This window comes from Crocuta crocuta, unplaced genomic scaffold (assembly GCF_008692635.1).
Source record: "Crocuta crocuta isolate KB4526 unplaced genomic scaffold, BGI_CrCroc_1.0 scaffold345, whole genome shotgun sequence".
NCBI lineage: Eukaryota > Metazoa > Chordata > Mammalia > Carnivora > Hyaenidae > Crocuta > Crocuta crocuta.
The window spans coordinates 2,769,108-2,787,602 of record NW_027527574.1 but is presented as its reverse complement, the minus strand read 5'-3'; the positions used below and the strand labels follow the sequence as shown (position 1 = coordinate 2,787,602).

At 34.6% G+C, this 18,495-nt stretch overlaps 1 protein-coding gene and 1 pseudogene across 3 annotated transcripts in view; one reads left to right on the top strand and one right to left on the bottom strand.

Annotated features, from left to right (window-relative positions):
- Positions 1-3,286, bottom strand: part of LOC144237143 (small ribosomal subunit protein eS1 pseudogene) — a 28,858-nt pseudogene extending 25,572 nt beyond the window's left edge.
- Positions 1-18,495, top strand: part of IQCM (IQ motif containing M) — a 503,262-nt gene that overhangs the window by 160,866 nt on the left and 323,901 nt on the right. For all 3 annotated transcript variants that reach the window (XR_013336742.1, XM_077770736.1, XM_077770746.1), the window contains exon 7: positions 12,032-12,147. Coding sequence is in view for 2 of the 3 variants with exons in the window: in XM_077770736.1 (XP_077626862.1) it covers positions 12,032-12,147 (116 nt within the window). In the remaining variant the exon portion in view is untranslated. The remainder of the gene's footprint in view (positions 1-12,031; positions 12,148-18,495) is intronic.

Below are 18,495 nucleotides of genomic sequence, written 5' to 3'. Positions count from 1 at the left end.
TAGTCATTAGTAAAACCAGGAAGTAAATTAAGAAATACTTTATTTTGCTCTCATTTATTCTAAAGTTGCTGCTAAAATAATACATATTATGTTTCTCAAAAGAAGCAAATTTTGTTGAATTTGATCTGTTGATGTGTAGGAGTAAGAAGACAGAGCATCTGTGAAATATTTTATTAGTACAGTCAATTTTCATTTATTACTGATAATGGAAACAGCATCCACATGGCTACTGAGCTTTATAGATAATACTTAACACACAAAAATCCAGAATTTTCATCATCCACTCAGAACTTAGACTATTCCTTTTATTTATAAACAAGCAGAGACATTAATATGTTTTATGTTTGCCTCCTTTCTGATGATGATTGAAAAGACTGAAATGGACAAGTAGAATTTGCTAATTTTTAAGCCTGATAACTGTAAATTTTTCATCATAATACAATGTTCTTTTTGTTGGCTTATTTAATATTGTTTGTTATATTTATGTGAGATATTTGTTATAGCTTTATAGACTTAGGCTTTGTGAATCTCTTTGTACTTAAATATATTTTAAATTTTATATAATACTCTGTCTGCAATTTAGTTAAGGTTCCATCAATCATATATGCTTTAGGCCTCACAAGGTGACAGACTAACTCTCTCCTAGCTATGACTGGAAGAATAGAAAGAATAGAGTGAAACATTTAGAATAAAAATACTAACATAAGCAGGGCTAAAGTGCTGTTCCATCATTATCCATTTGTTTTTGTCCCTAGAATCTTTTCTCCTGCCTTGAATGTATTGCTTTAATGAATTTTAGTAAAGATAATGATACATAAATGAACTTCAGTTTTCTGACAAGCTAATCATGAAGGACAAATGGAAATAACTAAGAATTAACAATCTTTCTTAGGGGATTAGATTCTTGTTTTTGTTTTCTAAAAAAGCCAGCTCATTCCAGAATTTGCACAATTATTCTAGCTCATGCATAACCTATGAATAAATAAAATACCAAAGATTTGTAACAAAACATTTGGTAGTTTTGTTTTTTAAAGCCTCATCATCCTTTTGTAATACAAAACAACTGTATCTACATCACAGAGCTTCTGGAAAGCTAAATATTCAGGTCAACATCCTTATGGGGAGTGGCATGTGCATATTTTTTTGAGTGATACATGTATGCAAAAGCATCCTTAAAGTCATCTCCTATATTCCACAGTCTTTCTAGTTTCCAGATTTATTTTATTATTGTTATTTTTTAAATTTTAGAATGGGGTAGGGGGAGAGAGAGAGAGAGAGAGAGAGAATCTTAAGCAGGCTCCATGCTCAGGGTGGAACTGACTTGGGGCTCCATCCCAGGGTCAAGGGATTATGACTTGAGCTGAAATCAAGATTCAGATGGTTAAGTAAGCCACCAGAGCACCCCTGGGTTCCAGATTTTTTAACACTGGGATTATCAACTTGCTTCAGAGAGAAGTAGAGGAGGCATTTCACCTCTCAGCTAACAACCTCCTTCTTTTTGTTCTTTTAGCATTTAAACTGTTAAAATATAAAATGACACTGATTGTGTCATATTGTTTCTGTGTGGTGTAGAAACCAACCTGGGCAGAGTTTGAGCCAAATATGTTCAGTGTGCTTACCCCCTCGTGTCCAACTCTTATATGTTTATCTCAGCCCATGGACTGCTTCCTGATCCAGTCTATTCAAGCTCAAGCAGCAAGTCTGGTTTTACAAATAAACCATGAGTTAGATCTTATGGCAACCAGTAGGAGGAAAAAACAGGATAGCTTTCCACATAAGGTCGCTGTATGTGAGTCAGGTCCTTAGGATTCATGAATTTTGCATTCAGCCCATTCAGAACAAAAGAATAGAATACAGACAAAAGTTTGACTAAGTCAAAAGTTATTATTTTCAGTATAATGGCATATTTTTGCTTAGTCTTTTTGTTTATGGGTTTTTTGTTCATAATTAAAAGTGTAAGATACATATTTTTGTTGTTGAAAAATAACCCAAGTAACTCAATGCATATATGTACTATAATTTATTTAAACAATCTCCCATTACTGCACATTTATGTTAATTTCAATTTTATTATTGTGTTGGGGTCCTAAAGACTACCCCCAATCAGTGATCTGCTAGGAAGATTCATGGGAGTCAATATGTCATATTCATAGCAAAGATTTATTATAGTAAAAATATACCAAGAAAAATCAACAATCAAAGAAAAATCACTTCACATGTGGTGAAGTCCAGAGGAAACCAGGAGCAAGCTTTGAAGAGTTCTTCCAGTGGTCACTCCAATGCATTTAATTCCTCTGATAATGAATCATGCATGAATGGGTGAAGTATTGTACCCTGGGGAAACTCATTAAAGATCCAGCACCATAATTTTCACTGGGGGATGATCTAAGTATCCTCTGCTTAGCATGTCCCAACATTCCAGATATCCAGAAGGAAACAGAGATTTTGCTTAAACTGTATTGTTTGCACAGTCTAGGCACAGTGAGATGCTCTTACCTTTTAGGAAAAGCTTTACATTGGTGTAGGGAACTGTTCACCTGCCAAATTTCCAGATGCCAGCCCAGGGTCAACCTTGAAAACTTGTCTTTGTAGGAATAGCAGTCTCAACTTTGCTATGTTAACTCTTCTGCACAATTATTATAAATAAAGCTGTAATAAACATCTTTATTAGTGATTCTTGTGGCTATTTCAGATTATTTCCTTATGAAAGATTCCTAGAAATTGATATTACTTCAAAAATGTGGATATTTAAAAGACTTCTCTCACTGGAAAATTGCTTTCCCAGAATCTTTTCAAATTTTCATTTTCACCAAGCATGTAGGAGTGTGGGCACTGAAACCTTGACTAAAATCCGTAAGATCCGTATTGTCCAAACATCAGTATGTAATCAACCTGGAAGAACTAATTTTTAAAAATTAGGATTATATGAGACAAACAAATGGCTAGTTTATTGTTGCTTCTTTTTGCAGGGGTGGGGCAGGGACCACCTAGAACACTCCCATTTAATTACCATCCAATACTCACTTTTCTCCTGGAACTCTAGTCTTTTTTTTTTTTTGCCTAGAAACCTATGACATCATAGCCATCTGTAAAACAAGCATCATCCAGTTCATGTTAACATTTTTTCTTCAAAACTGTACCAGGCATTATGGTTGTGTAGAGGATAAAACAGTACACAGGACATGAGTCCTGCCCACCTGGAGTTTGCAGTCAGGTGCTAACCTGAGCTGTATTTGTCATAGTGCTTCTTGGCAAAGATGACAAGTGGGCTGCCATCAAGAGACATTTTCAGATCATGTATTCAGGCGGCTGCCCTTGTATCACTGGAGTAAATCTTTGACAGACCTAGTACCTGGGCTTCTGTTTCAGTTAATCAGAAAGACTGAGACTAAATTCTTCCAAAGTTGCTTCAGCATAGCAGACGATCTCTGTTGCTTCCTTGGAGGGGGGTATGTGTTTGACTCTTAAAGATATTGTAGTTCTCCCTGCCCCCAAAATGTTGTGCCATTGAAGACAAATTTAAAGGAAGAATTTATTTTTGTATGTATCCTTGTTATGTAAGAAGTTTAAACAAACTGTATTTTCTTCTTTACAAGGACAAAACATCTTTGTTAGAAAAAAGGGTGGTTAATGTCCCTAAAGTCCTGTGATGATTTTTTCAGACTTTGCTTCTGTTCATAATTTTTCTACATAATTTTTGCCTAATTTCATCTAAAATTATACAGCCTTATTTTAAATGTGTTCTCTGTAAAGTTGCAATTAATATAGATTAATTGCAGAAAATGTGGAAAATATAGAATGCTATCACAAAAAAAGATAATCCTTTATTATTCTACCACCCAGAGATACTCACTATGAAATTCTGGTGTATATTCTACAATCTATTGTCTAGGTATATTTTTTCCCTTGACAACAGAGGGCCATAGGAATATTAAGAGGCTGTTCTCATGATAGAAAGAGCCGCTTCCTGGGGGGCTGTATCGTGATTTAGGTAATTCAATTTGAAGTTTTAAGAAGGAGAAAAATCATTACTTAAGTTCCTGGAAAATAGAAATAGCCATTATTGCCCTTTGTTTCCTTGTCTTGTTTACTGGGTACATGTTCCAAACCTCTACCCAATCTAAGCGTACAACAGACCAATGCTGGTCATTGGTTATTGTTTTTGGTAATCATAGAACAAGATTCCATTTGAAAGAACATTTCATTTGAACTGTGAGTGAGTTCAGGCTTATACCCTAGGAAACAAATTGTTTGGTTCCTAGGAAAGCAGAATAAAGCAGAAAAGGAACTATGAAGCTAGGATGGCAAGACCAAGCTGTAGAATCCACGTGACTGTCTTGTGGTCCTATTAGAAATGGCTATTATGCTTGGGAAGAACTGCTTCTAAACTCTTTTAACTGATTTCTAAACTCTTTTAACCTTAGTTTTGATTCATGTCTTGGTCTTCAGATAGATATTTTTTATTTAAACAAGAACACATGATTTTTCTCAGCAAATCTTCAGGATGTTGATATATTTGAGAATGAATTTTTTCCCTGGCCTTTATAAATCCAAGACAATTTGGTTTTAAAATTTATGTTTCACAACTTATCTTTTTCCTTGGAAATTCTGTTTGTGGTTTTCTATTATTTATTGTTTTGTTGTTTCACAGAAGACATTTGACAACAACCTGTGTTTTGCATCTTTGAGATTTTTTTCTTTGCAAATATGCATGAATTTTTCTAGTAGTTTAAGTTTTCTTTATTCTTGTAATTTTGCAGGATATACTGGCATACAAATCTCTTTTAATTACTTTCTCATAACATACAATAAGCCCCAGTAGTCAGAAGATTCATGCCTTTTTTTTTAAGCTCAGGAAAATATTATCCAGCCGTGTATGTTTTATTTTTGATTGTTCTGGTTTCATCTTCAGTAATGTATATGACTCCTTTGATGGATACTTATTTTTTGTCACATTGAATTTATAATCTTTAATCTTCTCTCTTATAATTTTCATCTTTGGGTACTTCTGTATTCTAGGAACACTTGCTAAATCTAGTCATTTGATATTCTGTACTGTCTCTTACACTCCTACTAAGTGTGAAATACATTTTAATTCTGTCATTACATTTTTGGTTTCCTGGTATTTTTTGCCTTTAAAAATCACTCATTTACATTTTTATTTATCTTGCAAATATTCTTATTGTTTAAAGTCTTTGTTTCCTTCTTATTGCTTTTGGCTTCTATTTTAGAGTTTGGCTTGTTATATAGTACAATGGAATGCCAATACTATTCTAAAACTTTCTTCTGGGTGTAATAGAATATTTTTGACTTAAACTCTTTTACTAGAGTTTCAGAATTGCAGACTGTATTAGTTTCCCAGGGCTGCTTCCACAAATTACTCCACAAACTTGGTAGCTTAAAACTACCCAACTGTATTCTCTTACAGTTCTAGAGGCCAGAAATTTGAGATCAAGTTCATTGGACTAAGTGGAGATATTCCCCAGGACTGATTCTTTCTTGTGACTCTAAGGAAGAATGTTTCTATGCCTTTTCTGCTTCTGAAGGCTATTTGCATTGCTTAGCTCATGACCTCTTCCCCAAATCATTCTTGCTTCTGTCATTACATTTCCTTCTCTTTTATAGGGGAGTGAGGACCTTTGTGAGTACACATATGCCCCTTCATGATGTCACAGGTTATCTTCCCTTCTTAGGATTATTAATTTAATCATACTTGCAAAGTCCCTCTTGCCATGTAAGCTAACATTTATAGGTTTCAGGGATTGGGATGCATCTTTGGGGCCATTGTTCAGTCTTCCACTGGGATCTTGCCCCTTGTGTCTCTGTCACTTGGGCTTCAAATTCAGATTGACCTGGATTCACATAACTGCTTACTAGCTGTCTGAACTTGGGCAAGTGACTTAATTTGTGTTCTCCTCTGTAAACTAGGGTTCTTGTGCAGATTAGGTCAGGTAATGTGTGTAAAGTATTCAGCGATCTAGGTCCTCAATACATGTTAAATGGTATATCCATGATCAGTGTAGGCCCTAGTATGCTTACTCTGCCCTTAATAAAAAGAAATTGTTCCATGCAAAGTGAGTGATTATGAAAAGAGAGAAATACGGATTTTTCTCTACTCTGCTCCATGTTCACTTGGATGTGCCAGTTACCTTTTCTAGTTCTATAGTTGATGAGCAGGTGTCCATACCCCTTTCTCTGCCAGATCTTCAGTAACCTGGAGATGCCCATCTGGAACAGTTTAGTTCTACTGATGTGGGTCCTTTCCTATTCCACACCTTCATTCTTTATTATTTTTAGCTGTTTGGCATGTTAAAGTTGCAATCCCCATTATGCATTGTTACCAAGTCTTGTCAGTCCCATAATCTTCACAGAGCTCTTTCTTTACAATAGGATGGTTTCATTTCCTGATGGTACAGTCAGGATTACTCTTTTTTCTAGTTGTTTCCTTAGAGTTGTAGTATCCAAGTGGACTGTGGTAGTTGAGGGTATGGAAAAGGAAGGATTCTTCAAAAGAAGCATCCACATTGTACAGAAATAAGTTTTGTTCTTTTTTTTCTTTTTCTTTTTCTTGGGAGATAATAACATCTTTCAGATGAGCTAGGGGTTTTATTATTATGTAAAGGTCACTAATTGCTTTCCTCAAGTCACTTCCCTCATCTCAAAGAATTTTTTTCTCACCTGCATATTAGTGAATGGTTAGATTTAATTTTTTGTGACCTAGAGATTTTCATCATTTTCTTTATTGTTACAGTATATTAGTGGGACTGTAAAAGGGGCTGCTTCACAGACAGAAGTCACAAAGCCATGTTGAACCAGAAATGATTCTTTTTGAACTTTTTTTTAATCCACTATTAGCCGAAAGTATCTGCTAAACTTGTTCAAATACTTGGCTATTCAGAAGCATACTATGCAACAGCGATGCCAGTGTTCTGTATCATATTATATCTTAATAAGAATGAAGTTCTCATATATTTTTCTTTTTTAAAGATGAAATCAAAACTAAAATTTTATGTGATTTATTTATTTATTTTTATATGTTTTCTTTTCTTTTATAGTTTCTTGTTAAGTTGGTTTCCATATAACACCCAGTGCTCATCCCAAGTGCCCTCCTCCATGCCCATCACCCCTTCCCCTCTCCCCCACACCCGTTAGCCCTCGGTTTGTTCTCTATATTTTTCTTTCTTTTTTTTTTTTTAGAAGATTTCCATTTTTTAAAATGTTTTATTTATTTCTAGGAGAGAGAGAGAGAGAGAGAGAGACAGCGTGAGCAGGGGAGGGTCGGAGAGAGAGGGAGTCACAGACTGAAACATGCTCCAGGCTCTGAGCTGACTGCCAGCTCGAACCCATGAACCGCGAGATCATGACCTAAGCGAAAGTCGGACGCTTAACCGACTAAGCCACCCAGGTGCCCCTCTGTATATTTTTCTAACTCACTTTAAGTTTCTCTTTTTTTTTTAGTATTTGCTTTGTATGTATAAACAAGTGATCCCATCAGAACCCAAAAAAGAATCATAGATATGTCTTATTTGCTGTCTCTCAGAACGCACTTAAATAAAAGCGTTAATTGGAACCTAGTATAAAAAGAGTTATCTGTATTTCTTACATGTTTTATAATATAAGATTTGAGGGCCATGAATATTAACTGGTATTCCGTAGATACATATAAGTTAGTCTGTTGAATCTTTATTTTTATTAAACCCTTTTGGAAACAGCTTATTTTAAACAAATGAAGGAAGGTAAATAGTTTAAGCAATTTGAGGATACATATTGTATGTTTTTGACTATAAATTAACAATATGATTGATTTAAATGGACATTTCAGTCGTTGATTCTAAAAGTTGAGCTAATGTAACAGATGGAATTCAGCTGCCCAAGCAAGCTTCTGGGTTTGATTATTCAAGTGATTAAGATGCTATTTGTCAACTCTAGTTTACCACCCCTTTTAATTATATAGATAATCAAACTAAGAACTGCTAATTCTGTCTCCTAACTATTAATTGTTTGTAATTACCCGCAGATTAAAACTGCATGTGCAATTAACTCAAAGAATTAATTGATACAAGGGAATTGATAAAAGGGAAACAGAACAAGCTTGGCATAAAAAAGGCTCTAGGGACACAGGGCCACTTGAACCCACTAGTGTCTTGGGCTCTATCATGTCCTTGTAAAGATATTTCACACTTTCATTCGGACTTCTTCGGCTCTGTTGGATGCAGTTGCTTAGACTATTTCTTTTGAACTACTATATTCTTGCTTCCACATTATTATTATAGACCGTTTCTTAGTTCTTCATTCATGGTTGACTGGCACAATATATTTAAAAAGCTTAAATTTCTACTGTCTTTGGGTCTTTTGATAATTCAGGTGACTTGGACAAATATATTCATTTGAAACCTGGAGGAAATGTTTGTTACTCTGAAGATTACAGAAGTGGTGAATGTTTCAGCTATCTAGGAATATTCCCTTCCTTCCTTTCTCCTTTCTTCATTCTCTTGTCATTATCACAATAGTATAGAACTCTATCAGTTTTCTGTGAGTCATTTGAGAAATTTTAGTTTCTAAAATAACTATGATGATTAGAATTTAGAACTGTTTCTTACCTTTGCAAGTAATTGGCTCATTGTTAACTACATAAATTTAAATATAAATGGGAAAAAATTTAAAAAACACTCCTAACTGAAATGTGTTTAAAAATTATTACCTTTACAAACATCAAGATGATGCTAGAAAGTGAGAGAAGATAATCTGATGGAAAATACTTGATCCTGAAAAATATAGAATTTTAAAAACCTGTCGTAAATTGCTTTCCATTCTTTTAGATATTTGTGTCAGTTTCATTGTATGGGGCTTTTCACTCTTAACAGTTTTGGTGATTGGCCTTTCAATGAATGCCAAGTATGTCCAGGAGCATATATTGAACATATGCTTCAGGCACAGCATTATATTCAGTTTTATGGGAAATACAGAGTAGGTAAAAGACTTTTGAGGTAAAGGGTGCCTGGGTGGCTAAGTCAGTTAAGTGTCACACTTTGTCTCAGATCATGATCTCACAGCTTGTGGGTTCGAGCCCCTTGTCAGGCTTTGTAATGACAGCTCAGAGCTTAGAGCCTGCTTTGGATTCTATGTCTCTGTTCCCCCTCTTTTCACACTCTGTCTTTTTCTCTCTCAAAAATAAAAATAAACATTACAAAAATTAAAAAAAAAAGACTTAAGTTTAGGTATAAAAATAAGATGTGCAGAAGACAACAAAATAACAAGAACTAAATATATAATAGTTTTCAAAAAGAGTCTACGTAAGTATTGAGGAAATGCAAAGGCAGTATGGGTAGTTATTTAACCAAATTTTTTATGTTCTAAGTTAGCTGCTATTCCACCAGCTTGTTAACCTGATGGAAACTTCTTGGTTACTTTCCAAATTTAGATATTTCATTTTTCCCAGATTTGTTTAATATCAGAATATTTTGCTCTATCCTGCTGGCTGTTAAACTGGGATTACTGCTAAGATTTCTTATTTTTTCACCTATCAATAAGCAGCCTACTCTAGCTCACTCCCCTACCACTTCCAGCATTCAGAATCTTCACTCTCTGTGGCATTATCTGTGAAGATTGTTGGCTCCGTGAGGGTTTGTGAACATTTAGTCTGATGTATGACTTTGTTCTTCAAACTATCAGTTTATAACTTTTGACTGACTTTGTGGAATAAACTGGAATTTGTTGCATGTCACCTTCCATGCCTAGCTTCTGAGGAGAAGTCATTAGCATACATCAGTGTGTGAATGATTACCTTGAGGATTTTAGTGGAGGGTTTACTGCTTCTTGAAGTGGAAAAGTTATAGCTATATTTTCTAGTGTGATACCTATATACTGGAGAAAATAATGCATGGCCTTCTCAACTGCATGAGTCTGTTTCATAGGTAAACAAGATAAAATATTTGAAATGCTCTGGACTGTCTTGAAAAATAATTTGTATAGCACTTAGTTTCATTTTGGGTTGGGCTCTTCAATGATCAGGAAGGCTTCCTTTTCCTGTGAGATCTCACCTTCAGAAGCTAATTCTTGTTCACCAGTATTTACACAGCTACCTTAATTGCATTGCTGATGAACCAGAAGCACAGAGAAATTCCAACTAAGATATTGTCTCTGTCCGGGAAGCATTTATCAATTTAAAAAAGAGACTGCATTGAAGAGGGCACTTGTTGGGATGAGCACTGGGTGTTGTATGTAAGCAATGAATCATGGAAGCTACTCCCAAAACCAAGAGCACACTGTACACACTGTATGTTAGCCAATTTGATAATAAATTATATTTAAAAATAAAAATTATAATTACAAAAAATAAAGTAAATTAGACCCTAGTAAAACAAAATTAAAAAGGAGATTGGAAAGAGATGCCCAATTATCTAAAACATGTGAAAACATTTATGGTGCAAGTTCATAAAGGGAAGTGGTCCAGGGATAGTGCCAGTGAGTTGAGGAATGCTTCAAATTACTCAGGAAAGTGTCATAAGAAATGGGAGGCTTACACATCTCTAATAATCCTTATTCTACACTTTTAAGTCCCCCTGGGTTTATAAAAGTCCCCAGTTAAAGTTTAATGTGTACGGCCTTTTCTTTGCTGACCTCTTCTCAGATACTAATATGTTCAGGTTTCCTATAATCTTTCCATTGTTGGCATTTGGTTCCATTAAAGAATTTTACTTATTCATATTGCGTTCTGATTGAAATACACGATTTATTATGTTGCCTCTTCTAGACACTTTGCCTTTTTGATAGAAGACAAAGATTCTCTTTTGACTAAAGTGGAAGAAATTATATACATATAAAGTTAGAATGGGGAAGGATGTGTGCATGTTATTGATTGGGATGTATCTGAGATAACATTATATTTTTTAAACTATTTTCTGTTACTACTCTGTCTCCCTATAGGACACTTAGCTTATGATCTTGTAAATAAGTTGAAGCCATGAAATGAGAGAATTTATTACTTCTGAGTTTTCTCTAAATTTATGTGAAATTAAGCAGTCCATAGATGTCTTTATTAAATCAAAAGTTTCAGGAAAGAATATATGTATATAAATAAGTATTAGAAAGAAAATTGGAAATGTGAAAACAGTTTGATTCATTTTGGGTAGCAGGATTGAACTGAATTTTTCCCTCTTAAATGATTAATGTTTCTGAGAAACAGGCAAATAAATCTTAAATCTTCTCATCTTTAAACAAAATTTCTCTGCAGAAATCCCATGTAACATTTCTTCATGAGCCAGAAGAAATATGTGGGCATATGTTGGCTAACCTTTTGATCTTTCAACTTACTTATCTAGAATGCTTTTAATAATTTCACTTACTTTGCAATTTCAAAATGTGTACTCTCATCATAATTCTGAATTATTTTTTTAAAAATTTCAATGTTTGTTTTTATTTTTGAGAGAGAGAGAGAGAGAGACGCACAGACAGAGCACAAGTTGGGGAGGGGCAGAAAGACAAGGAGACACAGAATCTAAGGCAGGCTCCTCCAGGCTCTGAGCTGTTAGCATAAAGCCCAACATGGGGCTCGAACCCATGAACTATGACATCATGACTTGAGCTGAAGTTGAACACTCAACTGACTGAGCCACCCAGGCGCCCCTGAACTTTTTTTAAAGTACTGATGTAACAGGGAGAAGAGTTTTCCCTTTGTTTTTGTAAGTGTTATTCACAAATACGATTTTGCTTTGAGCCTCCTTTAAATAAAGAAGTCAATGCTCTTGAAGAGAAGAGAGTCAAAAGGATGAACCTGGTTTTCCGATGGGTACACTGTCCACAATAAAAACACAAGAGCTTTACTGTGTAATGGAGCCAATTAATAGAAGCCTCTCTCTGTGCTGTGCTATTGCTTCTGCAATCTCTGATTAGAAGACAAGGTGCGATTTTAATATATAGTAATGGGGCCATAATGATGATTTACTTTTCTCTTCGTAACATTAAGCAGTATGGTCCATGTGTACTTTTCTTGGATAAATATTGTTTTCACTTACATTGATATTTCTAACAGATAAAACATTCTATGACTCGAGAGGAATTATGTCAACAAAGTCTACCCGTTTGGCTCCTGATGCCAGCTGGCCTAGTTTGTATGGGTCATCATCAGTGTTTCGGGATTACCGTTCTGTGAGTATTTGTGAAACTAGACATAGAGTTGCATTACCATTCTTTTGGCAGATTATTTGGTTACTTTTGATATAAAATGTGAGATTGTACTATGGATGTATTTCATTCTCAAAATGATTCTCCACTGAAATTCTTTGTCCTGAAGCAGTGCTTTAGTTCTGTTATCATGTCTTGTGCAAAATTTGCATCTTGTGGATCACCTTAACTCCTAAATATGTGTATTAATTTTTACTTGAAGATTACTGACAGCCAAAGTGATCATCACAGTGGTTTGCCCCAGCTGTGATAGTAACTGTTTTTGTAATGCTACCTAGACCAGCAAGTAAATATAATGGAGGTCTGTGGAGCACTGTTAGAAGTGTGACAGAGGACTAAAAAATCCAAGGACAATTCCACAACCACACATTGATGGTTTCACAAATGTGGGCTCTTTAAACTAAAACATAGGAATCTGGGACTTTAAATGGAATCTGGCATCACTTTGAGTTTATCTACTCATCAGGGCAGGTCCTAAGATGTTTCTATACCAATAGTAGAGGAAACTCATGTGATTCTGAAATCTTTAGCAACAATTTCACTGTGTGTGAATGTGTCTGTCTCATCTTTTCACTGACTCTTTTTCTCTTTTTGTATCACTAATTACTTTTCTTCTTGACCTGTCATTTGTATTAATATGCTTGGCAGTCATAACAAAATACCACAGACTGGGTGGCTTAACCAACAGAAACTTATTTCTCAAAGTCCTGAAGGTTGAAAGTCCAAGATTAAGGTGCTAGCAGGTCTGTTTTCTCCCGAGGCCTCTCTTTCCTTGGCTTGCAGACAGCGGTGTCCTCACATGGCCCTTCCTGTATATGTCCCTGGTGTCTGTCTCTTCTTATGTGATCACTAATCATATTGGATTCGGCCCCTACCCCTATGACTTCATTTAACCTAATGACTTCTTTAAAGGCCCTGTCTCCAAATACAGTAACGTTAGGGGTTAGGGCTTCGACATAAGCATTTTGAGGTGACATAATTCAGTCCATAACACCATTAGACAACTGGAATATGTTGAAAAATTATTTTTCCTATCTATTGAGTACTTCATCTACAATTAAATAAATAAAGGTTGTGTTTTTATATTTTTCCTATAAAGAAAAACTTTTTGAATCATGTATAAATATATAATTTATATTGGTAAATTTGTGAATAGATTTATTAAAACTAAACACTGTTTTAGACAAGGACATTATATGAATATCATTAAGGAAAATAATATGATGTCTTTAACAAAAACAATATCCATAGAAGGTTTTTTTAAATTATCTCCCAGTAAAGGTAAAAAAATGAATTGCTGCTTCTAAGCTTTCCAGCTCTACCCTGTTTTACACTAACAATTTAAAGACGGCTCCTAGATGTGTGACAAGCTACATTTAAATATATTTCTTTGGGGAATATATCTGGCAAGAGCAGACTTGATTGTGGAGAGCTCCAAATGCAAGACAGGGAGTATTTATTCATTGTTGAGTGGGGAATTAGGAACACAAAAGGCTATTACCCATAGCTTTGACATAAAAGATAGTGCTTTGGGTATGTGCACATGTCTAAAGAGTTTGGGGTAGACTGGAGTGGAGACTGGGTGAGCATGAATAGGCCTTTTTTATCAGTCCAGTTAAAGGCTTGTCTCTTATCCTTGCAAACCAACAGCACTAGGGTGGGTGGTGGGTGGATGTATGTGAATGGATAAAAGGGTGTAGGATTCAAACTTTCAAATTTCTTTCCTGCAGCTTATTTCATTTTCATTTTCTACCACTGAGAGTCTAAATGGCTTTTTTTTCCTTAAGAATTGCTCTTTTGTTTATCCTTAAAAATAATCACAATCCTAGGATGAATCAAACAGTAATTTCTAAGTAATCTTTGTTTCCCAAAATTTTTTATTGTGGTAAACTACACTTAACATAAAATTTACCGTTTTAATAATTTTTAAGTGTATCATTTGGTGGTATTAATTACACCTACATTGTTGTGTAACTATTACCACCATCCATCTCCAGAACTTTTTCATCTTTCCAGACTGAAACTCTGTACCCTTTAAACATTAATTCTCTCTCTCTTCCCTTATATCCTGGCAACAAGCATTCTACTTTCTGTTTCTATGGTTTTGATTTTTTTTTTTTTTTTTTTGTGACTGGCTCATTTCCTTGGCATAATGTCTTCAAGGTTCATTCATGTTGTAGCATATGTCAGAGTTTCCTTACTTTTTAAAAAGACTGAATAATAATACTGTTGTACAGGTCTCCCTGCTATCTCAAAGTAGAACATTCCTGTGAGAATTTTTTGTAAGCTGAAATCACATAAAGTGAAGAAATAATTACCATTGTTTTATATGGAAAAAATTTCAAGTGTTCCCTGATCCCAAAAATAACTTCTCCTAGACCTTTCTGATGTCTTAGGATACATCTTGCTAATGGATGAACAAAATGCTTTAAGATAAAGCACTGATGGTCATAAGACACAGTTCAAAGGTATGGTGGCTTGATGCTGAGGTGCTGAGTGGAGTTTCCCCAGAACGAGCTAGGTGAGGCCACTCTCACTGGGTTGTGCTGCCTTTATAATGTCTTGCTGCAAAACAAATGTTGAATGCTATTTTCACTTTTCACCTTTTTTTTTAAATAAAAGCAAAAATCTACTTTGGATTTTTTTTTGGTTAGCAAAAGCAGCTACTAACATAGGTCTTTCCTAAAAGTGAAGTGGCAGAATGCGAACTTTCAAAAAGCAGGAGACACTTGTACCATATTTTGTTTATCCACTGATTTGTTGATGGACACTTGAATTTCTCTTACCTTTTTGGATATTTTGAATAATCCTTCTTTGAATATGGGTTTATAAATATGTTTGAGTCCTTGCTTTCACTTCTCTTGCTATATATCCAGAAGTGGAATTGTTGGACTATCTTGTATTCCTATGTTTAATATTTTAGGAATCATCATATTGTTTTCCACCATGGCTGCACCATTTTACATTCCCAGTAGCAAGGCACAAATGTTCCAATGTCTCCATATCCTCATCAGCGCTTATTACATTATCCATTTTCTTGATAGCAGTCTTACTAATGGGAGTGAAGTGGCACATAAAATTGATCTGAGTTTTTTCAATCAGTCCAAAAAATAAGTAGGAAAAAAAGAATGTAGAAACCTGCACTGGTAAAAGAGGAGTGGCCACAGGGTACAGAAAACCTTGTCTTTGATTTTGTAGGAGGAGAGAAAAATTTTGCACATTCTGCTTTCAAAACACCCTCTACAGCATAGTTATTGCTAATCAAAAGTTTAATTCACCCAGATAAGAAAGCATAAATATTTAAGATAAGAAAGTGTAAATCCTTTGTGTAAATATTTAGTAGTGCAATGGCTAGATCATAGGGTAGTTCTATTTTCAACTTTTTGAGGAACCTCCTTACTGTTTCCCAGAATGGCTGCACCACTTTGCATTCCCACTAACAGTTGAAGAGGATTCCCCTTTCTCCACATCCCCACCATGTTTTCAGTTCTAAGTAAATTATAATTTAATAATGTTATATGCCTTTAGTTTTAATGTTTTATTTCTGAAACTGCAGCCTTATTATATTGGAATTATGTTATTAGAATTTCTACTTACTTTAAGCAATGTCATATGGTCCCCTAAAATGTCTTTATATGAAATTAAAGAAACTGCATCCTAAAGAAAAGGTTACTGATGGTACTTTTTATAATTTTTGGAGTACTGAGATATTTATAGCCATAATTGTCTCGAAAGATAGTATTTTTCATGGTAAATACATACCTGAATATGTAATCTCTTGTGTAACATAACAATGTAATTTTACATGGCAATAATATAGGAAAGACCACAATCTCCAACTTTCTTACCGCAGTTTCATTTTATGATTCTTCTTTTAAAGGTTTGCTAACATTTATAATAATGTATGAAGCAATCTTGAAACCCACAACCTGGAGGACTCTAGTTATAGAAAACAACCTTGGTATCTATCAAAGTTCTGGGATGGAAAAATTAATGTCTTTATTAATAATGTTCTTAAAATAGCGAGGACAAAGACAAATTTTGACAGAAATTTGTATAAGTAGTAAATTTCTAGCTAAAATTGGGAAGCAGGAGAAAATGCAGTAACTTTTATCCATTAGTTGTTAGTAAGACAAACGTCTCCTCAGAGGGTGGTTATTAACTATGTTGCAGTGCTCTTCCTGAGGGGAAATATGTCGTTTGGTGGTATCTTCCAGTGAGGATGGCGTTGCAAGCCAGGGGATGCCAAGGATGCGCACATGTGTCCATAATGGGATGGTGATGGGGTTCAAGGTAGCAGAACGGAGGGAAAAGAGCAGTTGTGGTTGTCTGACATGGGGGAGTAGGGTGCATTTCAGGAATTGAAAGAAGTTCATTACAGTAAAAGTGTAGCACATTCTAAGGGCAGAGTGGCAAGAAATGAAACAGAAAAGGGAAGCAAGTCCCTATTACCATGAAGTGTCTTTGTAGGAATACTGTCAGTCACATTACCTTCTTAACTCTGTTGCAAGGAATTTGCCTAACGTTGACACTTGGACATAAGGGATTACAAGAAAACAGAATTCAGTTTAATAATTAGTTGCATTATAAATTGTTTTGTGTTTCAGAGAACAAACTGTGTATCAGTCCTCTGGGCACTTGGCTTCATTCCCCTCTGGACCATCCCCGTCTTCCCTCAGGGAACACATCCTACATAGGAGAGAGGAAAACAACTCACTGGTCATATTTGTAAACATACTTATATCTACATCTTGTAAACAAAATTCATTGGTTTTTATGGAAACACTTTTTAGAAATGAAAAAAAATTCAAACATAACATTATCATTCTTCGCCTGAGCTTGATTTTGTTTTTAATTTAAATTTTTAAATTTTTAAATTTTATTCCAGTACAGTTAACATAGTGTTATATTAATTTCAGGTGTGCAACATAGCAATTCAACAATTCTGTATATCATTACTTGGTGCCCATCATAAGTGTATTCTAATCCCCTTCAACTATTTCACCCATCCTCCTACCTCCCTTCCAATATGCTCAATTTTAAACTAGTACCCTCAGTTAAAGTTATTATTTTTGTAATGTTTATTTATTTATTTTGAGAGAGAGAAAGGGGAGGAGAGAGAGAGAGAATTTCAAGAGGGCTCTGTGCTGACAGTACTGAGCCCTACATGGGACTCGATCTCATAAACCATGAGATCATGACCTGAACTGAAACCAAGAATCACACACCTAGCCAGTTGAGCCACCCAGGTGCCCCTGAAGTTATTATTTTTTTTCAACAGGAACATATTTTATTTGAAGCATACATCAGAATATATGATTGTAAAAGATATATATATATATAACATTCAATCCAAGAAAAATAGAATATACATTTTCTTCAATTTCACACAGAAAAATCCCCTGGGTAAATCACATATATAGAGACATAACAAATATTACAAGTTTAAGACCAAATATATTTTCCAACCACAGTGGTACAAAACTAAAGATCAACAGTAAAAGAAAGCCAAAAAATCTACAATGTAAATATTTAATATGTAAATATTTAACAACACCCTACTGCACAACTAATGGGCCAAATAAGAAATCAAATGGCAAATCAAAGTAAGTCTCAAAACAAAGAAAAAGGAAACACAATATTCCGAATCCTGTGTGATTCAGCAATATCAGATGTTAAAATGAATTTTAGGCTATAAATGCTTGGATCAAGAAAAAAATGTTCAAATAAACAACTTAACATTATACTGCAAAGAACTGGAAAAAGAAGAATCTTAGCTAAAATTTAGTAGAGGAAGGAAATAATAAAGAAAAATCAGAAATAAATAAAATAGAGACCAGAATAAACAGTAATATAACACTGAAAAGTAATGACCAGTTTTTCCAAGAAAATAAACAAAATTGGCAATGTTTTAACTACATTAACTAAGAAAAAAAAAGAGAAGACTCAAAAGCCAAAATGAGAAATGGAAAACAATACAACAGATAACCACAGAAATACATAGTGTGATAACAGATTACTATAAACAATTATATACTAACAAATCAGATAACTTAGACAAAAAATCAGATATTTCCTAAAAATTCACAGGCTACCATGATGTAATCATGAATCTTGAATCCAAGAAATAGGAAACCTTCATAGACCAATAATGAGACTGAAGATTGAGTCAGGAATCAAAAATCTCCAAGCACAGAAAAGCCCACAACCACATTGGTGAATTCTACCAAACATTTAAAAATAGAATTAATGGCAGTCTTTTCCAAAATCTTATAAATAACGGAATTGAGGGAACACATTCAAAATTGTTCT